General features: G+C 40.2%; 1 protein-coding gene and 1 non-coding gene across 4 annotated transcripts in view; one reads left to right on the top strand and one right to left on the bottom strand.

Annotated features, from left to right (window-relative positions):
- Window positions 1-26,032, bottom strand: part of eml3 (EMAP like 3) — a 59,586-nt gene that overhangs the window by 18,423 nt on the left and 15,131 nt on the right. For 2 of the 3 annotated variants that reach the window (XM_036216886.1, XM_024287998.2), the window contains 8 exons: window positions 10,534-10,710; window positions 10,317-10,425; window positions 7,362-7,856; window positions 5,553-5,663; window positions 4,377-4,405; window positions 3,113-3,148; window positions 2,219-2,339; window positions 1,779-1,928 (listed from right to left, as the gene is read on the bottom strand). In XM_036216886.1, coding sequence (XP_036072779.1) covers window positions 1,779-1,928; window positions 2,219-2,339; window positions 3,113-3,148; window positions 4,377-4,405; window positions 5,553-5,663; window positions 7,362-7,856; window positions 10,317-10,425; window positions 10,534-10,710 — 1,228 coding nt within the window. The remainder of the gene's footprint in view (window positions 1-1,778; window positions 1,929-2,218; window positions 2,340-3,112; window positions 3,149-4,376; window positions 4,406-5,552; window positions 5,664-7,361; window positions 7,857-10,316; window positions 10,426-10,533; window positions 10,711-26,032) is intronic. The other variant, XM_024287999.2, reaches the window with a different exon arrangement.
- On the top strand, window positions 8,673-8,743 carry trnaa-ugc. Its single transcript has one exon. It is a non-coding gene; the product is annotated as a tRNA-Ala (tRNA).

Genomic DNA, 26,032 nt, shown 5'->3' with positions numbered 1-26,032 from the left:
CTGTTTGGAAGGTTTTAACAGGCGTGGCCAAGGCGACCTCCTGGGTCTAATGAGCTGTCATGACCGCCAAAACGTCAGAATGAGTCATTTATAACGTAATGTTCGCTTTAGGCAAGACAATCATAACTAAATATCGCAAAATCTTTAACATAACTTCAAGACAAGCCGCTTTTCTCCTTCACAACCTACTGGAATGATCCTGTTAACAATTCAAAAGTTACAATAAATCAACAGACATAAACACTGGAGCTCTGGTGATAAAGGATCGAAAACAAAGTTTGGGCATTTTTGCAAAGAAAGACAACTTACTTGAACAGAGCAACTAATAAAAGTGTTTTTATGTTAAACAGGTTGTTTTCTTTTTGGTCAGAATCATACTGAGCACAAAAAAGAGCAAGTTTTTCTTAAGTCAAACTAAAGCATTTGGACTGATTTTTGTTTCACTGAATATCAGCAAAATCAGAATTCATTCTTAAGGCACACCAGATTATTAGACAGATTTTCTTCTTTTTTTTTTACAAATTCAAAGGCATTAAGTGCACTGCATGGTTCAAAAAATACATTTAAGGTTTAAGTTGATTTATTCTGGAATAATATTCCTCCATTTTTATTATTCATTATTATGTTAAAAAGTTACAGTTTAAAGTTTTAAAAGTTGTCATTCTGTTAGCTTTTTGGATTATTTTGCCATTTACTAAGATTTTTAGGCTATTTTGGAGCTTAGCTAATATTTCAGCTACGTGTTAGTTGTTTTTGCCAATTCAGGCTGTAAAAAAAAATTAGGTTGTTTTGGAGTTAGGCTAATATGTACACGCTAGCTGTTTTGGGTAATTTGGGGTTTTTATTATATACATCTGGTTCATAATTATGTTAAAAAGTTACAGTTTTAAAGTTTTCAAAATGTAGTGTTTAATGAATGTTTATCCTGTTCGGCCCGCGACCTCAGGTGTGTTTTGGATTTTGGCCCCCTGTGCGCCTGAGTTTGACACCCCTGCTTTAGTGTCACTTAATTATCTCTGACTCAATTTTGTTTTCTTACATTTATGAATTTCTGGCAGATGCACCACAGTGTGACGTCTTGATCCTGTCGCTAGATTTGGTTTCCTTAAGTGTTATGCATCATTGATTTTTTTAATGGAAATAATCTGCACATATTTTTGATTTCGCTCTTCTAAAGAGTGATTTATGACTAATCTTCTTTAATGAAAACGTACATTATTTATGTAAATGATGACCTAATATATTTTAGGTTGTGTGGTTCAGATTTATGTAAATATATTTTATAATAACCATCTTTATGTATTTTAGACTTTTGGTACTGATTATCATACATATTTTTTTAAAATATCATAATCTGTAAATATTTTGGATTTTTGACTTTTTTAAAGACAATGATCTGAATATATTTTAGACTTTTGGTACTGATTAATATAAATGATAAAAGTATAATAAATAATATACTGTGGATGTTTGAACATTAGTTACATCACTGATATTTCTTAATAACTTGAATATATAATTGCAGGGTATAAATATTTGATAATAAGTCCTGAACCAGATGTTGATAATTCATGTAAAGACAATTGAATGTCGGTAAATGTTGAGGTAAGACTTTGTGGCTCCTACTGGGTTGTCCTCAGTAAGAAACCAGCAGGAAGGGCTCTTTAAGTGTTGAAGGTTGCAGACTCCTGTCCCAGTGGAAGCCACAGCCTCAGACGAGCCACAATAAAAACCCAGAATGGAAAAGAAATATTGTGCTTTGCATGCGATCCACTCACCTGCGAACACAATCCGTGTGTTTTCGATAGTGTCTTTGTGTGCTGTTCTTGATGTGGTAGAGCACAATGACACAGGCGATAAAGTAGACCGCCTCGCCTGTAGGGAGGAAATACAGATTGGCCCGGCCGTCACGCCCGCGGTAGCCATAGCTAAGATCCAGTAGTTAAGGTCACTGAAACGATCGTTTCTAGTAAAACAGGATCAACTGTCAAAATGTGTCGCTCAAGAAGCACATTTCTGCTCAAAAACAGTTTGTAGACGTGTTGCCAAAATCCCAGAGAGTTTTATATCAAAAGCAAGAATTTTACGCAATTTACGTCATTTTGTGCAATTTTTATTTGTATCAGTAAACCAGTAGAATAAAAATCCTAGCATCTTTTTCTGTTGCAATCAGACACAGATAAATGATGAGGACTGCATTCACTATCTGGAAGGATACACCCAGTCCAACTCCAGCTTCTCGGATGGAAGCTCCATCTTCAGGTCTTCGTAGTTCTGAATGTTAGAGGGGACGTACATGGTGATGGGTCGGCCCCGGATGAACATTTTGATTGACTGTCCTGTCATGCAAAGGAGACAGTAGCAGAGCTTCAATCCACTCTAGTTACAGCCTTCTGCAGACAGCAGGGCCCTCAAGCTTTGATTTTAACTCTATTATTTATGCTGATTAATCTGTATTCTGATGTTGTGGTCATCAGATAGTAGCAATGACAAAAAGTACTACGGATGGACAAATTAAAAATGAGAATGCTGGCAGGACAATTTGGAAAAAGAGGTAAAAAAATCTGAAAATGAAGCCACTAGGCAGAGGAAAAAAAGACTTTAAAGAGGTTAATATATATATATCAGATATAAAGACAAAGAACAAGAGAGGCAGATGTGACAGAAGGTGATGCAGAATTAGGGGAGAGATGGAAACACCTCCCTCTAAAGAGAGGAAACCCTGAAGAATTTACATCAGGAGATCGTGTTATGTATTTCACTGGTCTCTTCATCTTTTGAGGACAAAATACAAAACTAAATTAAACTAGAAAAGTCGCATTAGCTGTGATAATGCTAGTGTGAATGCCTATGTTGCTGAAAGTAGTGAAAATGATGATGCAATTGACTTTAACGGTTTGGTGAAAATGCTAAAAATATTTTCAAAATGTTATGGAAAGTGTGATTGAGTTTTTATGTGCCAAAAGGAAATGAGCAAAAGAATCACTATAGTGTGAATGTTCACTAAACATTCACACAATTAGTCAAATGACAATAGCAGGAGAATGAGGTTGAAAAACTTAAAAATGTTCCTCTAATTTCACCGATAACTGAACATCTGTAGGAGACGTACCTTGGCTGTGAGTTCCTCTTCTAGAGCCAGGTGACCCTGTGTGAGAAATAATCACAAATGAATAAGAAGTCATGAGTTTGAGAAACTGTTCTGTTTATTTCTACTAAGATCTCTTCAAATAATTTCCTGTTTCTAAAATACATGCTTGTGTTGCCTGTTCCAGTCTGTTTCTATTGCAGCTGTTCTGCTCTCTTTTTACAAGCAGTTATGAATTTCAAAAGTAAAAGTTAAACCAAGTAGAGTACATGTATGAAATCATGGGATTAGCCTGTGGTTTGGTTGGAATGAATGTAAATAAGCAGCTCTGAATGTTACAAATCCTGTGACATCACACAGGATTATTTCTCTCTATCTCAACACATTCAGCTGGAAAACAAGAGGTCATTTAAGAGGTCAAATTTTTACGAGAATAAAGTCATACTACTGTGGAAAAGTCACAATTTCATGAGAAAAAACTGGAAATATTACAAGAAAACGGATAATATTTTATGAAGATAAAGTCTTAGGATTATGAAAAAAAATCAAAGTTTCAAAACATCATAGTCATGATATTATGAGAAAAGGGACATTTTATGAGAATAAAGTCATACAATTACAAGAAAATATGTCAAAAGATTATGAGAATGAAGTAATATGACTACAAATATTAAAATTTACAATGATAAAGTTGTACAAATATGAGGAAACAATTTTAAGTTTTTATGAAATTTAAAGTCATCCAATTTTAGGAAGAAAAAATCATTTTTTTACGACATGAAAGTCATAAAATTATGAGAGAGAGAGTCATATTTTCTGAGATAAAAGTCCTAAAACTTTGAAAAAATAATTCTAAATATTACGAGAATAAAGTAAAAAAATATTATGACTAAAAATGTTAAAATTTACAAGAACAAAATTGTACACTTAGGAGGAAAAAAGTCTGAATTTTACAGAACTAAACTCATGTTTCGGCTTGTCGAGCTGCTTTTCTCCTTCAGAATCTACTGGAATTATCGTGTTTACAATTGAAAAGTTACTTTATGTTAAGATTTTGTGTGAAGCGTCACCGACGACGCCTCAGGTGTTAAAGGGTTAAAAATGTTTTTAGAGCCTTTGAGTGTGTTGGAGTAAAAGGCAAAGACAGAATGAACCTTTCTGAATGAAGACGTTCAGATGTTTAGCGCTCACCAAGAACGTTTCATTCAGAATCAGAACATTCTGCTTCAGTTTAACCATCAGGTTCAGAGCTTCTGCTGTTTCACTCTCAGCTTTGTCGAGAGGTTACCTGCACTGGAGATCAGCTCTTTGGCCCGGCTGCAGAGAAACAAAACAACGGAGTCAGACACATCCAAAAACTCTTTCACATGTTGTGTCAGTGCCTCCTGATGTGTTGGTTCCAGTCTGGGAGGAGGACTTTAAAGGGTAACCAAAACCTAAATCAACCTTTTTTTGTCTGTTTACATCAATAAAGCAGTACTGTCTGTTGGTTGCTGCCAAATTTCTGACAAATTAAAATAAACCTGTTTAATTCCTGAAAATAGTCTAAACCCATCTGTGTGCTGCCCCCTACATGTTGAAATGAGGTATTACAGTTGAATTTTGTGATTGGTCAACTGGTTTAAGTCCCAGAAGTTTGATATCATTCTGCTCAGAGCTCCAGTATAAAAGCCCCGCCCATCTTTGATTCTGCAACAGTTGGTTGTTAGCTTTAGCATGGCTCGTAGGTGTATTGCCTTCAATTGTCAAAAATCTACTAGCTTACACGACTTTACAGTGAACTTGGAAATTAGGGAACTGAAGTTGAGTATAATTGCCATTGAATCCAGTAAACTCCGTCCTGGTGATGGATTTAATGAACATTTCACTCTGGATTGTTTGTTTAACACGTTAGCATTTATTAGCTATGATGCTAGCAGCATTTTACCATTCTCAGACTCTAGTCTCCTTAGACCTGCAAACCTTCAGCTTCACCGACAGCCCCGCTGTTGGGCATTGCAAAAGCAGTGTCTTGAGCATTGATATATATTACTGGATTGGACCTTGTCTATTCGCTGCTATAGACAGAAACGTGCGCGCTCAGGCGCCATTTCTATGTACTGAGTCAATGGAAGATGTAAGACATGCAGCTATCAACCTCAAAAATCAGGTTAGCTCCCTCATTTTCAAACCAATTTTCACAGAACATGACCTGAATTAAAGCTTTTAAAATGATTGATGGTGTGGTATATTTACATGTTTATTATCTCTAAAAACTAAGCTGTAAATAGTGCAAAAACTGCATCTTCTAGCTTCATAAGGCTAAACAGTCAATCATAGATCCAAGCCACACCACCTCCATTAGCCCCACCCCCTTTTCTGGCATTTTTCAAACTAGGTTGAGAATGAAGTCAGCCTCCATCTGTCTTGTTTGGTTACCCTTTAAAAAGACAGTGACACAAATGATAATGCAGTGATGACTCACTTTTCCAGGCTGGGGGAGCGGGTTAGGAGATTGGCTGAAGATGCTGCCTTCTTGTCCAGACGCTTCCTTTGCCTCTCCGCATTTAATAGTTTTTCACTGTTCCTACGAACCCTACAACACCACAAGATGTAAGGCTCAACTGTCATGTAAACATGTCCTCAGAAATCATGTTAGTGGGCTGCTACTGTATGACTTTCTATTTTACTCCAAACATTTTTAGAAAAAGAAGAAGAAAGAGAAACGGTTGGGATTGACTTTGGGTACTTGAGTAGTACAGATGAGAAAAACAGCACAAGTCAGACGACAAACACAACCCTCATGCAGGAAAACCCTCTCCCAGTTTGCTCCCAGTGTTTACTGGTGATGCAGAAAAGAAAAGGCTCAGGACAGGAAACCCATCAGTCATTGATGATCTTCTCAGAGCTCAGAGTAAAACTCCTTTTCTCAAAGGACATTGAGGGAAACGGACCGGAGCATGAATTCATTTGATCATTCATGTTGACGTTTTTTACTTGTTTACTTGTTTTATAACACTTTGCTTCAGATATTGTCAGGAGTCAGAGCTCTGTCTCCCCCTCTGGTCACCGGTGGGAGCAGTCTCCAGAGTACTGACTGCACTACAACTCCCAGCAGCCCCAGCACACAGTTCCTGGATGCTGCTCAGCTGACTCTCATTCGCCAATCACCCACAGGACACTTAAGCACTGCTCAGAGCCTGAGTCAGTGAGAAGTATTGTTTGTGCCACTCATGCTGAATACTGAGCATTTCATCCTGATCTGATCTCCTATTCACTTGATCCATCTTTGATTCTGCTTTTTTGCCGCCTGCCCCGACCCTTGCCCGGATCCTGACCACTCTGTTTCTCTCTGATGCTCATTGCTGACTTCTGCCCACCTGACCCTGATTTAGATTTGCAGACTTTCATCTGTTTTTTTTAGCATTCTGCCTGTAAATTTCATTTGGTACTCCTTTTACATATAGGCAGCTCTAATAGGATCTTCTTAAAGTAAGAGAAAGCCCTTAATTAGGATTCACTCACCTGTTCTACTCTACACCTTTCCTCTGTCATTATTACACCTGTTTCTGTTTTAGCAACAGATGTTCCAGTGTTTATGATATTTTTTCTTCTTCTTGACAGTTTGTGATGTTGTGTTTGATTGCTTCATGTTCTCCTGCTGCTGCAGGGACTTGGTTGTGAACTCTCGCTTGTAAAATCTTTAAACTACTAAAAAATAAAGTATCAACATGTGGAGAAAACATGTCAATTTAACTTGAACATCTAACATTTTCCAAGTATCCAGCAATACCAGAATGAACAAGAGAAGCAGCAGGTACCAGGGCTCTTCTGCTGCCAGTTCTTAGAAAAGAAAGATTTCATCTCATGCAATAGAAGCTACAGGAGAGCAAGGTTTGAGGTAATCAAAGGTTAAAGGAAGAAGGTTTTCTTCTGCAAAACCCCGTTGTGTGGGGATCCTGGTGGAGACTGGACTGCAGGAGGAGGTACGAGTGAACGGTAACTTATCCTGTTTTTTTATTCATTTTTGCTTTCGGTTTTAATTCAAAGCATGGACATGCTATGAATGTGTCCATCAAGTCTGCACAAGCACCAACAAAAAACAGCAATGAGAAAAATAACCATCTGATTGACTGTATTAGTTTGTTCTCAGCTGATTGTTGTGGGTTTTTTGAGAAAGCACAACAGGGTTTTGCAGAGCTCAGCTCAGGAAATGATTCGTGATTCCTCCGTTAAAGCCATGCAATCAGAATTTGGTTAAGGAGAAAGCGGCATTGAGGCAAAAGTAACGCACAGTGTCTTCTCCCCCTCCTGGATGGTGGTCAGCGGCCCCGAGCGGGAGCTGAGGTTTTGGTTGGAGTTTGTCAGTGAGGCTGTGGAGGAGCTGGGCTCCTCTGAGGAACAGCTCCCGTCCTGTGAGTCCTCCCTCTGCAGGACCTGAACCATGTCTGGCTGGACAGTTTCCTCCATCGTAAAGTTGAGTTCCTTTTCCTGCTCTCCTCCTCCTTCATCCTCTTGGTCCTCATCATCGTCCTCTTCCTCCTCCAGACCAGGGATGCGGATGAGCTTGGCCCTGCTCTGATCAGCAGCAGTTTGGTCAAGAGGAAAGCCCTCCTCCACATTCCGGCTCTTGCCGTGCAGGGAAAGCGTGTTCTGCTCGGGTTCTTGTGGTGATAAAGTGGGTTCAGTCTGAGTCGACTGGTCCATGGAAGTTGGTCTGGGAAGCTTTACTGCTGCTGGACTTCCTGTGTGGCCATTAGCACTGTTCACAATGCTGTTTGACTGTTGGCTAGAGATGTTTGGAAGATTGAAAAAAATGCAAACCAATCACACATTAGAATGACATCAACATCAGAATAGAACTTCAAACAGGAATTCTTCTGGCAAAACCAACAAGATGAAGCAGCAACTGCTGCATACCGGCTTTAGAGATCGTCTTCTAGCATTATACGAGGATATAAGTCAAGAAACAGCAAGATATCTTATTACACCAAACAAATGAAACAATAGAATGATTCACTAGTATTTAGGCACCCAAGGTGGTGCTGAACCCTTAGATCAGGGGTCTCTACCTGGCGGCCCCCGGGCCATTTGTGGCCCCGCCTTAATATCAAAGTTCAATGTCTACTAAGTAATATCTTCTGCATGTCCATTCTTCTTTGATGAGAGCTTTGTATTTGCTTTGTGATGTTTCAGCTTCATGTTTAAAACTTTGCATTTGCTATTGTTGTTGGATCTGGTCGTCAGAAAAGTCCTTAGCAACAGTTGCTAGCGTCATTAGTTCTTGTCGTAGATATTGATTAGTAGTACATAGACATAAAAACATGTTCAATAAACTTGTTCAGTAGACATAGACAGTGGATGCAGAAACATGTTTTGGGCACAAATGGAAGCCCATATGACCCAGCCTCAGTCAGAATCACAGACCGTTTAGTAAGAACTGGACATAGGTAGCGTTGAGGTCCCCCATAGGGAATGCATTACCTCCCACCTAGAGCGAAGGCCAGAGCCTTCACTGTCACTTCCTGATAGTCTACAGCGATTGCAACCCGTGGACAGCGATTAGTCTGAGTTGGTCTGAGTCACGTTTTTTAGAGGAAGTACAGGGGATGCAGCTCAGTGGTAGAGCGCATGCTTTGCATGTATGAGGCCCCGGGTTCAATCCCGGCATCTCCATTCCTTAAAAAAAAAAAACGTTTTTAGAAGAACTACTGTCAACCAATCAGGAGTGAGCTTGTTCCGGCTTGTTCAGAGCCCACACCCTCTCCCACTAAAAACGGCGCAGAGGAATCTGTCAATCAAACGTTGGAGGCGGGGCCTGCAGGAGCCACATGCATTTATTGAGGCATCTGATTGGTCAGTTAATAACTTCAATAAGTGGCGATCAAGAAAAAATATATTAAAAAAAAGGATTATAAGCTGTCCATTGTTATTGACGTCAATGGCCAGAATCTGCCTTCAGTGGTCCCAGGTAGGCTGAGTTTGAGAGCCCTGAGTCAGAGGACGAAAGCTCACTGGGAAATATTAAACCAAACTGGAAAAGTTCCGTCTGTTGGAGTCACTTCCTTTGATAGTCATCAAGGACGCTCAAGAAGCCTTTAAATCACGTGTCAAAGTCAAGGCCTGGGGGCCGGATCAGGTCCGTTGGGTGATTATATCTGGACCTCCAGATTTTTTAGATTTTTGTTACCAACGATCAGATAATGATAACATATTGCATCACATTCTCATTCCCAAATCATGACATTTTGACGTGTAAGGAGGACGCCTCCGTGTCATAAGTTTACGATTTGGTGTCCCCAATTCATTGTTTTTTGACATACAATTAAATCAAGGCCCCCAACCTCTGGGCCGCACACCAGAACCGGTCCAGTCAAGTACAGGGACATGGACCGCACCGGTATCCTAACCCCAACCTTAAAGGGTAACCAAACCCTAAATTAACTTTTTTTGTCTGTTGATCTCTATAAATGAGGCTTTAAAAGTGCTGTCTGTTGGTCATAGCCACATTTTGGACAAATCTAAATAAAACTGTTTAATTAAAAATATAGTCAAAAATTGCCTGTGTGCTGCCCCCTGGAGGTTGAATTGAGGTATTATAGTTGAATTTTGTGATTGGTCAAACCATGTAAATTTCAGAAGTCTGACGTCATGATCTGCAGCTTTAGTAATGATAACAGTCCTGCCTCCAAGCCCCGCCCCTCTGACTGGATATTCAAATTTCGGCAGTGGGTGGAGTCAGCCCCCAACTTCCTGGTTTGGTTACCCTTTAACCTGATACCAGACAGTCGGTACCGGACGCGGATCAGTACTGGTTCCGGACGTTTTACCAGGTACCGGCCGGGTCCCAAGGTTCGGTCAGCGTTAAAAAGTTAGATTTTTTAGGTTTTCAAAATGTAGTTCTAAAGTGTTCATTAAATGTTTATCCTGTTCAGCCCGCAACCTAAGGTGATTTTTGGATTTTGGCCCCTTGTGGGACTGAAATCCTGGTTTGTCTTGGGCGCCATGCTGCCCAGGGCCGGCCCTGACTCACGGTTAGAGATTTTAGCATTAACCGTATCTGTTTTTTGGGTTAAGAATTGTTGTGTTAACACTAACGTAGATAAAGGCTTTGAACTTTTTTTTAATACAGAAAACGGTTGACACCATCTAATCTTGCTGCAAAGTTAATGTGAAACAGATTGATCCGTTACATCCTGTTCAGGTGAGGTACACAGCAGCAAAGCTTGGAGACTTGAGTTCAGATCACCTTGGAGTGGCAGCAGAGTGAGGAATCCCATCAACACCGGAGAACCTCCTGCTGCTGCAACCATCTGAGCAGCACACCTGGTTCAGCACCCTGGCAGCACCGGGGTTCACTAAGGAGTTCAAAGTGGATGATCCATTATTGGGTTTTTTCCCGGTGGTGTCCTTTCATTTTCCAAGAACAGAACGTAAGACCCAAGGCCAAATGTCAAAGCACCCACCTGCTATTAGCTGCTGCTTCAGCAACGGGAGCAGCTGATCGTGAATGCGGATCCTGCGCAGGGCATCAGCCAGGGAGGATTTCAGCAGCGTGATCTCATCCTCCTGCGCCTGCAGACGTACCTCCATCCCTGAACTTCGGTCTTGGTAGTCGGCGCTGCCATCTGCCGACCCCTCATCTGGGTCAGAAAGAAAAGAAAGTCAGAAAAGAGTAAAGAAAGACTTGATATGCTTCTATACTAGAGAACCAGCCAACCTTTGACATAGCTCCTAACCTAAACTACATACAGAAAACAAATAAACAAAGCCAGCAAATCAAGACTACCAAGATCCAAACTAAAATAACAAAACCCAGCAGTGTTAGACTACTGAGAACAAAGAAGGGAAAAAGAACAAATAAGTAAATAAAAGAAAAAGAAAACGGCAATTGCCTTTCTCACTAATTGATCAAATGTTACCGTACGCACCAAATCTATCCAGAACCTAGTGCACCAAATCTATCCAGAACCTAGTGCGGGGGTCGGCAACCTGCGGCTCCGGAGCCGCATGCGGCTCCGGCATGCGGCTCAGTGGCGCTTTTTCAGAAATGTTTTGATAATAATTTAAAATGTTGGAAGGACATATATTGTAGCGATTTGGGTGGGAGCAGAGCCACAGATGACTGGCAGATTTAATCCAGACATCACTTGTGTCCCAGACACTGTACGATTCTTCTCGGTTGGAGTAAGAAGCGCACACGCAGGCCATGGAGACCTGCTGGTGTCAACTTCTTGACTTCCATTTTTTTTAGCAGTTCCGAACCACAGAACAGCAGACACTGTGAGGACCCTGACTCATACACACACCACTCTCACTCATGGTGCCGGTAAAACACTCAAGTCCCATAATGCAACACAAGAACAGACACTAACTCCACCCACTAACAAGGAACTATTTCTAAATTAACAGTCAGGCTGCCACAATATTTTTGTTTTAATACGATTTCTGTAGGAGGACAAACATGACACAAACATCCTTTACGTTTTCCAGTTGTTGTGAGAGGAGTGTAGATGCTTCCACGCCGTCTGAGTCAGCGCACAGCAGAATTCCTGCCCGTGCGTCTGGAGCGCACGTGAGCGCACGTTGCTACGCGGGTTTTGAAGTCGGGTCACGAGCTCCACGTACAAATCGGCACGCATTGAGCGCGCTGAATCTTCAATCCGGTTCAAGATTTCCACGCACAGTCGCGGCAGCTCAGACCTGTAACTGTGCGTGGAAATCTTGAACCGGATTGAAGATTCAGCGCGGGAGCTGCTTGTGGGCGGAGTCTGCTTCAAAGCACAGAAGTACCAAACGTGATCACGAAGGAGAAATGAATCATTACGGTTTGTGTCCGGTCAGGTTAATATGACACCAAGATGAGATGAGCGCTAATGAACAGTAGAAGAAGAATAGAAGAAGAATCTCCTCCCCGCCACTGCGTGCGTGACCGCGCTGCTCCGGTGTGGATACCACCTGCTGAGCGCGGCGATGTGCAGGTCTCACACACCGGCCGCGTGCGGTGCGTGGCGGGGAGGAGACTCTCCTTCGATTGTATTTTTACTGTTCATTAGCGCTCATCTGCATCTACAACAGGGAGAACCTAAAGTAAAAGTGTTGAAAATCCCCCAAATCTTTCTGAAGACTTTTGTTTTCACAACTCTGTCCTTTTAAATGTCTGACTATAAGACTCACGCGCGCTCCAGACTTGGAGGGCAGGAATTTAGGTGTGCACGCGTTTATATTGACTCTTCATTGAAAGTGTTCACTTGATTGATTGACGCGGCCAGTGTGGAAGCACCTTAAAGGTGCACGTTACATTTTTGTCTTTTTTTTTTTCAAATCCTCTAAATAAAAATGACATCAAAAATCGTATTTCTTTAATTTCATCAAAGCAATGAAACAAACGGTAATTCATTCATATTGTAGTGATGGTCGCAGACACGCGCTGGGCTTGCTGTCGGTCTGGCAGCGCAAGGAATTGTGGGTTACCCATTCTTTTGCCTGTCTGACTGAAATTGGATTTAAGTTTGGGTTTTCGTCAACGTGTTTTGTTGTCTGACTGTTGAACATTTGTTGAACATTTGTGATTTTGTCCTGTTATGTTTGAATTATTCCTGCACCTGGAGTGAGAATGAGGGAGAGACTGATCAGGACCCCCTCTCGTTGTGTCATTGAGGGATGTCAAAAAAAAAGTTCAAATGTTCATCATGAGCCTATTCGGCTTTTGTCAGATAATTTGACGCTGCATTGTCTCACCAACTTGTCATGAGGCCAGAAATGTAGCTTATAAGACACGAGGACACGCAGCAGGAGAAATAATCGTTTATTCGATACATTCTCCATGTGTTACTACCAGTGTACGACTTTTAAAAGCTGATTCAATCAATGCGGCTCCAGACACATTTGGTTTTTATTGTATTGGTCCAAAGTGGCTCTTTCGACACTTTGGGTTGCCGACCCCTGACCTAGTGTATCAACATCGCCGGTGATGCTTAAACACAAAATCTTTTAACATACTTTAAGGTTTTAAAAGCTAACACGATTAACTTTTAAACGACGAGCCGCTTTTCTCCTTCAGAATCTACTGGAATTATCTCGTTAACAATTGAAAAGTTACAGAAAGAACATAAATTCTGGAGCTCTGGAAGTTAAAAGGTTAAATGTAAAGTGAACTTCTGTGTCATAAAAGGTGTCTTTTAAAAATGTCTGTCTGTCACATCCTGTCTCTGTTGCTGAACATAATGCACATTTTTTCAAGAGAGTGTTTCTCCGTCAGGCTCTCAGAGATTATTGAAGATCAGGTTCAAGTCTTCATGCAGGTCAGTTGATTCACACAATGTTTTCCTCTTTCCTCAACATCTGTCCTTAAATAAACAGCTTCATAAGTTCTGCAGTCATCCTTCACACAGAGCTAGCCTTGTGTAAATACACTCATGCATGCACACATATAAATCCCTCCACTACATTATTCATTGGCGATATTATGCACTTTTCCTCCTTCAGTCCTAACAATTTACAGTTTTAATCGCAGACACAGATGCATGTATACAAACATGGATAGATACAAGGGTTTTTCTCTGTGTTTGTGTGGAAGTGTTTGGAGGAAGCTCCAGAGGATACTTCAGGATGAACATTTGCAAACACCAGCTTAAAAACAGACAGACTCTCAATGCAGACGAGAAGCGGCTCTACTCCGAGCTCTCTCCAGGTGACCGAGCTCCTCACCCTATCTCTAAGGGAGCGTCCAGCCACCCTCCGGAGGAAACTCATTTCAGACGCTTGTAGTCGGGATCTTGTTCTTTCGGTCAAGACCCAGAGCTCATGACCATAGGTGAGTACTGGAACGAAGATCGACCGGTAAATCGAGAGCTTTGCTTTCTGGCTCAGCTCTCTTTTCACCACAACGGACCGGTGCAGGGACCGTAAGATGGTGGACGCCGATCCAATCCGCCTGTCGATCTCACGCTCCGATCTTCCATCACTCGTGAACAAGACCCCAAGATATTTAAACTCCTCCACCTGAGGCAGGAGCACTCCACCCACCGAGAGAGGACAAACCACCTTTCTCCGGTCGAGAACCATGGCCTCAGACTTAGCGGTGCTGACCCTCATCCCAGTTGCTTCACACTTGGCTGCAAACCGCTCCAATACATACTGGAGGTCCTGGTTCGATGGAGCCAACAGAACAACATCATCTGCAAAGAGCAGAGAGGAAATCCTGTGGTCCCCAAACCAGATCCCCTCCGGCCCCTGACTGTGCCTAGAGACTAGGTTTTCTCTGTAATTGCCAAACTTAATGTTTTTGTTTTTTATCGCATATTAATCAAGTTATAAACCAGCCAATCAGGCGCCTAAATTAGAGCAGGTGGTGGCAGCGGGCACCACATGCTCTAATTGAGGCGTCTGATTAGATAGTTTATAACTTGAATAATTTGCAATAAAGAAAATAAATCATAAAAAAAAATTAGGTTTAGCAAGAACATGTTAAAAAGAGACAGCAGAGCAAGAATGGTTATTCTGATTAACAGAATGACTGAGTAACAGCTGTTTATTTCTCTATAGAACTCTATGGGATTTGGGGTTTCTGGGACCAGTGGGTACTTCCTGTTGGACCGCCAGGGGGGAGGGGATGATCAGTCCAGTTCCCTCTATGTACGGTCTATGATCCAGCTTTGACATGTGACATCACAACCTTCCAGTTTCACTCATCTGTGTCTGAGTTGTAAATCAGTATGATGAGAGGAATGCATGTCTTAGCATCCAACAGGTACCTGCTGGACTCCACGGCACATTGGCGCGTCGAGAGTTCGTTATCGTTCACAGGAAGTTTAAATAAAATACGCCACTCCCTCCACTTGCAAACATTAACAGCCCGGGGCATTTCGAGCAGCTCTGATGATGAAATATCTTGTTCTGGGAAATGCTGAAACCAAAAAATGTTTTTAGACCACGGTGATTCATACTTAACATGTTAAAACTTGTATCGGGCTTTTGCAATACTCACTCGGCAGCTTAATAAAACTTTGACCATGCTGGATAACTGCCATTGAAAACTGTTAAACGATTTAGCAGTTTTTCTTTAGCTTGTTACTAATTTTTAAGACTTTATAAAGATTAATAAATGCTTATAATCTTCTAAAATAAATTTATGCTATTTTTAAAATTTAGTTTATTTATTAGTTGGAGCATGTTTGAAGCCACTTTTATCGTTTGTATAAAACAAATATGACACATATTATTGATTCATACATTATTAAAACAGTAAATTATTACAATTTAAAAAATGATTTAGACAGGGTCTGTTTAAAAATGCTCATGGATTATTTAGAATAATTTTTCAGTAAGTTAGAAAATGCAAGATTTGCAGTTTTAATGAGAAAAGACGAAGGTTACAGCATTCTTAGAGGTCAAAAGAAACATGGTTGAAAAAACTCTCTCCAATCAAGGCAGTCAGTCCAGTCCAGAACTTCACCACCTACAGGACTAACTTTGTACCTACTGAAGGTGACATCGCACTGGTAGAGGATAGGAACATTTTCTTTGCCCACTTTTACATCACTAGACCACAGTTACACCACACAGCAGGGCTGGCACAAACAATTATTTCAGTAATCGACTACTCATCGATTATTTTTCCAATTAGTCGACTAATTGGGTCATGCGCAAACTGAATGTAAAGCACAGATCTTAACCATCACTAGCTTCAAACTAACTAAAAACTGGATATACTGTATATCATTACCTGCGATAATGCTAGTGTGAATGCTGTAAGATGAATTTGGTTGCTGAAGATGCTGAAATTGATAGCTGAAAACACTGAAGCTGATACCTGAAATCACTGAAGCTGATAGCCTGCTAAAATATTAGCTAAATGCCAAATTAGCCTACAAAAAATGAAAAAACCCAAAGTTAGCCAAAAAACCTAGAATGTAGCTGAAATATTGGTTAAACTACAAAATAGCCTAAAATTTTTCTTAAATTAGCTAAAATAGCTAGCATGCAGCTAAAATACAAGCTAAACTCAGAAATAGCCTAAAAAACTGAAAAAATACTGAATTAGCCAAAACAGCTAGCATGTTGCTAAAATATTAGCTAAACTACAAAATTGTCTAAAAAGAAAAAACACACATTACAGTTTTGAACTCAACAAGGTATTTTAAATATTATTGGAGCTCATCACTTTAAGTGTCAGTTTATGTATATGGTGTTTTTACACCAGATGCCCTTCCTTTGCAAGGCCCAGGGGAACCAAGCAGTAGCATCAAGGGTCTACAGACCTTCACCGGCCCACTGAGACATCCAGCTGCTATTACTATCTTTGGTTAATATTTGGGATTAGAAGAATAAGGGATTTACAGCTGGGTAAACTCTGGCTCTCCTCCCCTAACGATTGTGAAATTAAAATGATATGGAATTCTAATCAGAAAATATAACAAACAAACAACTTCATAAATAACCAACAGACCTGGAGTGAGGTAAATACATTAGTCAATTGGTAAACAGGACGCCATCTCCCCCCAAACATGCTCTAGTATTATTTTGAAGATTATCCCGGTATTGTATATGGAGTCAGAGTTTCAAGTATCAAGTATCAAGTTTATTGGTTTAGTTCCCATTTGTAAGTAGTGAAGTTGTAAGTGTAGTAAAGTTGAAAGTTATGATGGCATTCTACTAGCTTTTTGGACCATTTTGGCATTTATTACGTTTTTTAGGCTTTTTTGGAGTTTAGCTAATATTTCAGCTACTTGCCATTTTAGCAAATTTAGGCTTTTTTAATTTTTTTAGGCTATTTTGAAGTTCAGCTATTTTTCGGCTACATGCTTGCTGTTTTGGCTATCCTAAAGTTTTTTCTTAGTTTTTTTTTTGGGCTGTTTTGGCATTTAGCTTATATTTTAGCTGGCTATCAGCTTCAGTGTTTTTAACTATCAGCTTCAGTGTTTTGAGCTATCAGCTTCAGTGTTTTTAACTATCAGCTTCAGTGTTTTTAACTATCAGCTTCAGTGTTTTTAGCTATCAGCTTCAGTGTTTTTAACTATCAGCTTCAGTGTTTTCAGCTATCAGCTTCAGTGATTATAGCTATCAATTACAGCATCTTCAGCAGCCAAATTCAGCTTACAGCATTCACACTAGCATTATCACAGCTAATGCTATATATCTAGTTCATAAATACGTTAAAAAGTTACAGTTTTAAAGTTTTAAAATGTAGTTTTAGTGTTCAATAAATGTTTATCCTGTTCAGCCTGCGACCTAAGGTGTGTTTTGGATTTTGGCCCCTGTGTGATTGAGTTTGAGACCCCCACATTATAGTATTAGGGGGAACTTTTGTCATAAACAACCATTATAGAACACAATTTGGTTACACTTTATCATAAGGTACGTTTTACTAATATTAGTTAATGTATAATTAAGCATTACTTAACTATCAAATACTGTGTTGAAACTCAAACAGTACGATTTCTTGAAGTCTTTTTTTACTTTCTGTCTCTCACAGTAAGGTGGAGACACATGTGCCAGACGACTCGGTCTCCTCTCTTGACCAGCTGTCAACAGGATACGCCAAACAGGAAGTTGGGGTTTTCCTCTGGGCACTGGGTTTTGCAGAGTTGGATCTCAGCAACTGTTGCTCCTCACACAGAAAATATTAGCTGTCATAAAAGTAGAGCTTCACAAACAAAAGAGCAGAGACCACCCACGTTCTACACTGCAGCAATATGAACATATTTTTTATCAAACCAATCCATCGCCGATCATTTGGTTGTTTTTGAACGGATACATTGCATGATGCAATGACACGACTTCATGCTGACAAAATCTTCCAACATTTCTTTCAGTTTAAATCACTTTGTAGCTGCTGAAGATAAAAAGTTGCAATTGCAACGCGTTTTACTCACAGTACTAAAATAACAAACATGTATGGATGGAGTTGGACAGACAAAGTGCACTAGCTGCAAACAAACACCGGGAATGCTGGTGTGTTTGGGAAGGTGAGGAATGGCAGTAAGGAAGAACCCCACCCACTGCTGCTGCACCAGAACACAGTCTGTCTTGGGCAGAGGGACCTCTAGATGGTAAACTGGTATTCACAAATAAAACCTTAATCATGTAAAATGTTGGTCAAGAAATAACTTAAGTTTCATAAAACCTCAGCAAACATGGAGACAAAACGCCACAGCAGCATCTAAAAGGAGGTGATGCTGCCACGAAAAATTATCTTAATGGTTGACTAATCACGATTATTTTTTATGATAAGTCGACTAATCGGGTCGTGTGCAAACAGTACATAAAGCACACATCTTAACCATCATTAGCTTTAAACTAACTAAAAATAAAGAAAACGAAGAAGATAGGTTATTAAACTTATTGAATCATGCAGCCTCTGTCTTTCTTTATATTCTGGTATTAAAACACGATTAAACTAGAAAAGTTGCATTACCTGTAATAATGCTGGTGTGAAGGCTTTTTGATGAAAATTGGGACGCAATGGACTTTAACTGCTGAAGGGTTTTCTGAAAATGCAACAGCTCACACGGTCTTTAAATGTAACAAAGTAAAGAGGAAATGTAAACAGAAAATGTGCTGAAACTGACCATGTTTTAAAGATGCAATAACGATTCTAGAGTAAATAGAATCCCCCCACGGTGTTTATCGCACTAATTTCCCGGTAGCCTAAACACCGGGAGAAACGGGAGGGGGCGGGGCTTGAGCGGGCACAGAGCCGCCAGAGAGCGAAGGAGCGACAGGGAGAGAAGCTGCAGCTCCACGGGGACGTACAGAGACGTGACAGTGAAGCCACTTGATTTTGTGAGTTATGGTCCAACTAGTCCACCAATTAAACTAAATATTTGGATAATATTTCACAAAACCAGGGGCTGCACGGTGGCGCAGTGGTTAGCGCTCTTGCCTCACAGCGAGAAGGCCCTGGTTCGAATCCCGGCTGGGACCTTTCTGTGTGGAGTTTGCATGTTCTCCCCGTGCATGCGTGGGTTTTCACCGGGGACTCCGGCTTCCTCCCACCGTCCAAAAACATGCTTCATAGGTTAATTGGTGACTCTAAATTGCCCCTAGGTGTGAATGTGAGAGTGAATGTGTGTGTGATTGAGGCCCTGTGACAGACTGGCGACCTGTCCAGGGTGAACCCCGCCTTCACCCATCAGTAGCTGGGATAGGCTCCAGCACCCCGCGACCCCGAAAGGGAAGAAGCGGACAAGAAGATGGATGGATGGATTTCACAAAACCCTCCATATAAGTCAGTGTATTTTCCCGGCCTTCACAGCAAGTCACATCAGTGATCGCGCGGAGACAGGAAACAGTGAACACGTTACACAATACAATACCGGGATAATCTTCAAAATAAAACTAGACCATGTTTGGGGGGAGATGGCGTCCTGTTTACCAATTGACTAATGTATTTACCTCTGATTAGAATTCCATATCATTTTAAATTCACAATCGTTCCTATCAAAATGTTACCAATCACAGCAAAAGCCAGTGCTTAGGGGAGGAGAGCCAGAGTTTACCCAGCTATAAATCCCTTATTCTTCTAATCCCAAATATTAACCAAAGATAGTAATAGCGGCTGGATGTCTCAATGGGCCGGTGGAGGTCTGTAGACCCTTGATGCTACTGCTTGGTTCCCCTGGGCCTTGCAAAGGAAGGGCATCTGGTGTAAAAACACCATATACATAAACTGACACTTAAAGTGATGAGCTCCAATAATATTTAAAATACCTTGTTGAGTTCAAATCTGTAAACGTTTTCCCCTCCAGGTCAAGTTTTTAGTTTTTTTTCCAGAAGAACAGTGGGCAGATCTACAAGGGAATACAACGCAGACTAAAGTAATTTCACCATGGAATATAGAATACAGACAGATCACTAGGACAGATTTCAGAGATTTATGTGGAATATGTTCATTAGTTAGTATTTTAATGTAATCTTCTTTTTTAAATTGCAGGTCCTTTGGAAAAGCCATTTTTTCTGGACCTGCTGCGTAAGCCTGATTGGTTGTTGAGGATGAGAGAGGGAGAGGAGCCGTGATTCCTGCCTGAAGTGTCGGGCTGATGAGCTGGAAACCCCAGACACCAAGTTAATGTTCAGTCAGAACACCTGTTTAAAGTCTTCATATTGGACTTGCTTTATTTTGGTCTTAACTGGCTCCACGTTTATCATTTTAGTCTTAAAGCTTTATTAACAAAGTTGATGTTGACATTTTCAAAGCAGTTTAGAAATGTCTCTTCTGGCTATCAACTGAATGCTAATGTGAACATTGCAATAATAGATGTGAAAATAAACTAATGGTTTCATGGCAATGAAATGTATTTGAATTAAATGTTACATTTATAATCAGAATTTACTCAGCTTTCCTTGTTAGATGATGCAATGGATCTGGAAAAAGTCTGTGTTTGTGTTTAACTTTTGAATCAGCAAGAGTCGTGTCAGGGAAGGTCTGTCCACGCTGCTCAGCATCAATCTGTGGTGCTCCAGATGAAGGTACCCGGTAACAGACTCCTATTCATACGTCCTCCCAGCTTCCTCAACAACTGACACCAGCTCCACTCAAATCCCTGACAGAAAACCACCAGCAGCTCTTGGTCTGTCATTCAGGGAATGAGGAGGAAACAGGTTATACCAGAAATGCATTAGGGAGAGGTCCAAACACCAAATCAGATTAAAGTACATTCTTTCAGTCAAACACTTTGGTATTCCTCTTAGCAAAATGTTACATTTGCTAAAAAAAAAACCTGGAAATTTCATTAAAGAACTATGAAAGAGTTGACCTAAATTTCAGACAATTTTTTAGTAAAATTGCTTAAAATCCCCTAACATAAGCCAATTTAGCAAAAATATTTAGAGTGTTGCTCAAATATGAGCTAAACTCCAAATTAGCCTATAAAACCTCAGTAAACTAAATTAGTCAGAAATGTTAGCATGTTGCTCAAATTAAGCTAAACTCTAAGTTAATCTATAAAAACCTCAGTAGACAACACATTAGCCAAAAACTTTAGCATGTTGCTAAAATATTTAGTAAACTCCAATTAAAAAAAATACTATGAAGTATTACACATAGCCCATGAATACATTTACAATTTTGAAATTTGGGACTTTCTCATTCATTTCTTACTTCTTACTTATTTTGCTCTACATGTAAAAAACGATAAAGTTTATGAATATCACAAATACAAGCAGTAATGTCCTGAACGAGCTAAACGATTTGATGCTAAGATTGTTCAAATCTCTAAAAGTGTGATTGAGTTTTCACGTGCTGAAAAACGTACAGAGAGAGAATCACTACGGTGTGAGATTACTAAACAATAACACAATTAAATGACATCTGAAACGAGGAACTATTTTCACTAAAGATAAAGTTTTGGTCTCATTGACTCAAATATAGAAAAAGTGAATTTTTTGGTGCTGAACGCTCACAACTTTGTTCAACTGTTCAACCACACTCTGACTGAATATAAAGTAAGGACTAATCCACTATTAAATTAGTCTTCGACTATTTTAATAGTTGATTAGTTGACATATCGTGGCAGCCCTAAAAGGAGGACACAGAAAGTCTTTGGTGCAGCTTTTAAAACTGTTCGTTGAGAAGTACAAACGTAAATATCAAAAACATTTCTGTATTCCTACATGTATATTTGTATTTACTTAAGTGCATATTTTTTTCTTTATTTAACATTAATTTTTTTCTGAATTTCTACTTGTCTTCCTATATATAAACAAGCACGCCGTGAAAAAGTGCAGATGGCCACGCCCACATGAAATGCTTCTGATTAAACAGACTTACAGCTGGAGTTGTTTCATTTCATGCATTTTTTTAAATGTGTGCTGTAAATAATAGATATTTAAATGTAAACACTATTCTTTAGTAAAGATTTTCACTCAAAGTTAAAGTAATTTAGCTCATCTGGTTTGTGGGCCTTTGTGAATTCTAACCAAACCTTTCCTTTATAGATAATCTAATCCTAGATCATGATGGCCCCCACGCACAGCTGCACTATTATTGCATCCTGGGTATGGGGTATTATCTGAAAACCCTCGACCAATGGTCTGTTGACCACTATGCTATTGTTGAAGGACAGACTTGTCTATCTAAATAAGCTTGGCTTATGGTGAAGGATCGTTTCTGTTTGTCCAGTCTGGTGAAGGTTGTTTGCCTTCTTCAGGCTGGAAATGACTGATGACTGTCACACTGAGACTAGAACAACAATAACTAGAACAATCATAACTTAATCATTGATGACTAAAGCAACTGCTGACTGTAACCTCCCATCAGTGACTGTAACACTGATGCCTGAAATACAGATGAATGGAACACTATTGACTGTAACACTTTTGATTATAACACTGATAACTGTAACATCGATGACTGTAATATCAATGATTTTAACACAGATGACTATAACACTTGTGACTATAACACCACTCACTGTCCCCCCTGATGACTGTCACATCAATGACTGTAAACTATTGATTAAAACATCAATGACTGTAATTTTAGTCCACAACAATAGAAACAAAAAAACAAACGTATTAAGTTATTGTTTATGACTAAAGTAGAGTGATATAAAATAGTGTCAACTGAGGGGATTTTATATTTAGTAATGAGCCTTTTCATGGCTAGAAAGTGGAGGCAGACATTAGTCATATTATTTGAATAATGAGTGATTCCCCATTGAAGGGCAACAACAGCTTTTTCAGTTACTGGTGTCTAAAACTCAGCCCACATAAATAGTATCAGTTCCCACTTTCAGACTGAATCCCCACAGTTGTTCATGTATCCACTGCTCAGAACGTGCTGCTCTTTCGCTCTCGTTTGTTTTCATTTGTGAGCTATAGCAGCCCATGCATCCACATTCAGCTCTCAGCACTTCCATTTGAGCTGTAACTGCTGGCAGGGCCAGCCTCTCTGTTTTATGGTGTTTTAAAACAGAGTGAAGAATGCAAACTGTAGTTTTCAGGCTCAGCAGGTTCTGAGACACTAAAGAGTTTCACTGTGTCTCTAAAATGTTGTAGCATGTAAAAACCTGTGAACATTCACTGAGTGAGGACCTCTCCACCGTGAATGACTCAGTAGTAGTTCAGGTTTTCTCTTGAAATAAGGAGGAATTTGATCACTACAATGCTCCCAGATCACTTTACAGATGGTAACTCATGACATTAGAGAGAGAAATGATCATATAGGTGAATATGATTGTATTTATTAAATAATCAGTTAATATATAAAAACTACAAAATATATTTAAAATTGCACAGAAAAATATTGATTCTTTAGCTCATATAAAACCTCCTCCTCCCTTAAAATCTACTGCTGGAGTGTCAGTTAGTCTGGATAATGATAGGCCAATAGGTGGATGGAAACAAAACCTCATTTGAAAGCTTTAATAATGTTAATATACTCCTCAGCTTATAGAACAAGGACATTTTCACCACCAAAGCATTCTAAAAACAGAGTTCCTTTTACAGGCATAGATTGTTATTATCTAATATTTAAAAAGACTGACTGTACATACAGTATTCTGGAATGTGTATTAGTGTGTGCAAGATGGGACTCATGAAAGCTCATTTTTAATCACCTTGTTACCAGCTAGTCTGCATTTGATGCTGTTCTGTTCAGGACCGATCCTTAACCCTTAACCTTCCAGAATAATGCAGGATGGAAAACTAAAGCTGACTGCATGCCGAGTCGTTACAAGTCAGGGTGTCAAACTCAATCACACAAGAGGCCAAAATCCAAAACACACCTTATCATGGGCCGAACAGGATAAACATTTATTGAACACTCTAAAACTACATTTTAACACTTTAAAACCAGAATTTTTTAACTTTGACACGTGTGGTTTATGCAATCACACATTGATAAGGTGCAAATATCTTCTCCCCTTTTTTAAACAAATATGATTTGGTGCATGACGTATTCTTTTCTACTCCCATTGTTTCTAAAACTTTAAAAATGTAACTTTTTATCGTGGACCGAACCTCGGTGCGCTGCTGGTACCAGTACCCTAACCCTAGCCTGGTCCGCATCTGGGACTGCATTCAGAACCAGTACTGATCCACCTACGGTACCGACTGTCCAGTACCAGGTTAAGGTTAGGGTTAGGAGACCGTTGCGGTCCATGTCCCTGTTCTGGACCGACACCGGTTTGCGGCCTGCAGGTTGGACAGCCTTGATTTAATTGGATGTCAAAAACAACGAGTTGGAGACACCCAAACGTAGATTTTGACACGGAGGGGTCCTTATACGTCAAAATGTGACATGTTGGGAATGAGAATGTGATGCAATAGGTAAGGATGTAACAATATGATGAATCGTTGAAAAAATGATTTATCTCGCCAACATGTAGAAAATTGAAAAATCAGTTTGTCTTGGACTGTGCCAAAATGTAGAAAAATGCAGAGCTGATGACATTTCTCCATGCAGGCTCGCTGTGTGTAAGTGTGCGTGTAGCAGACTGGCTGTGTGTTCTTCATCTGCATTTCCCTCCTGGGAAATTCCCGCAGCTCCTTTGGATCTAAAAGTTTCATATAAGTCAATCCCTCCAGGATTTCATGATCGCAACTATTAATGCAAATTCAATCAATGCCGAGATTTGTTGCTCACTTTGCAGCTTTACATTTTCATCGCAACTTTACGGCAATGTTGACCGATCTACTGTGACAACAGTCATGGATCATGACACAGTTTTACGACTGTTTCCCTTCTGACTCCTTCTTGGGAGCCGTGCTCTTTTTTTATCACTTTCTTAAGCTTTTAGCCTTTTTTTCTCTGCAAGCTGCGCGTGAAGGCTCCTTTGTGCTGAGTATGAGTGCTCAGTATACCGGTGTGGGAGGTTCCACTAAGTAGGTGCGGGTGTGGAGCGGTTCACCACACGTGGAGCACAACATGAACAGAGTATGTAGGGGCGGCCGTGGTGCAGTGGTAGGGCGGTCGACTCCTGATCAGAAGTGAGCTGGTTCGACTCCGCCTTGCCCACCCATGTGTCGAAGTGTCCTTGGGCAAGACACTGAAACCCGAATTGCCTCTGGTGGGAGGTTGGCGCCAGTGTTCGGCAGCGGAGCCACCACCAGTGTGTGAATGTGTGCGTGAATGGGTGAATGGGTCTGTGACTGTGAAGCGCTTTGGGCCCTCGAAGGAGGGTAGAAAGCGCTATACAAGTATACGCCATTTACCATTTACCATTTATGATCATTTCAGTATTATGCATAATTGTTTATTTGTATTGAATCCTTTCTGTTAGGAAAACAGTTTGATGTAAGGGACAAAAAGAAAACACGACATTGTGCCGATAATAAAAAAAAATAAAATGATCTGGAGGGCGGGATATAATCACCCAGCGGGCTGGATCCGACTTTGACCCATGCCCTAAGAGCTTCTGTCCAGAAGGACGTTCCCATTTAAGAAAAAAACATACCTTCATGTTGGCTCTGTGTTTGGGACTCTTGAAACTCTGCTGGGGGGATTTTAAGGAAGGTCATCATTTATTTAGATTTCTTACACGAGTTTCCTAAATTGTGCCAGACTGGAAATGTAATTATTCCCACAACAGTCAGAGCAAATGAGGTAGACTGGAAGAGGAACAAGAGATGGTGGGAGGTGTTTAAAGACTGCAAGTTACTGGTTCCTGTTAGCTGTCAGTGAGGAGAAGATGTCAAGGAGCTTACAGCTCCTCTGCAATCCACACAGCTCCAGCACCAGATCTCATGTTACATTTGACTCAAAACAGATTGTATGGTTTCAAAAATGAAGCTTCCCTTAACACTAGAATTCCTAAGCCTGCGCAAATTTGCGCAGGGAAGAGTTCCCCCCCTTTAGTCCGAGAGCCCATTGTTGTGTCATGGTGGGTAACTGATGAGCCATTAACTTGCCCATGTACATGTTAATGCAGCATTTAGTACCTAATGTGTATTTGAACTAACAGGTTGTGTGGGGGTTGTAGTTACCTGATGCATGTGGACAAGTATTGGCTTTCCTGCTTT

This window comes from Oryzias melastigma, linkage group LG18 (genome assembly GCF_002922805.2).
Source record: "Oryzias melastigma strain HK-1 linkage group LG18, ASM292280v2, whole genome shotgun sequence".
Lineage (NCBI taxonomy): Eukaryota > Metazoa > Chordata > Actinopteri > Beloniformes > Adrianichthyidae > Oryzias > Oryzias melastigma.
Note: the sequence above shows the minus strand (reverse complement) of the source record. Positions and strands in the feature narration are given on the sequence as shown.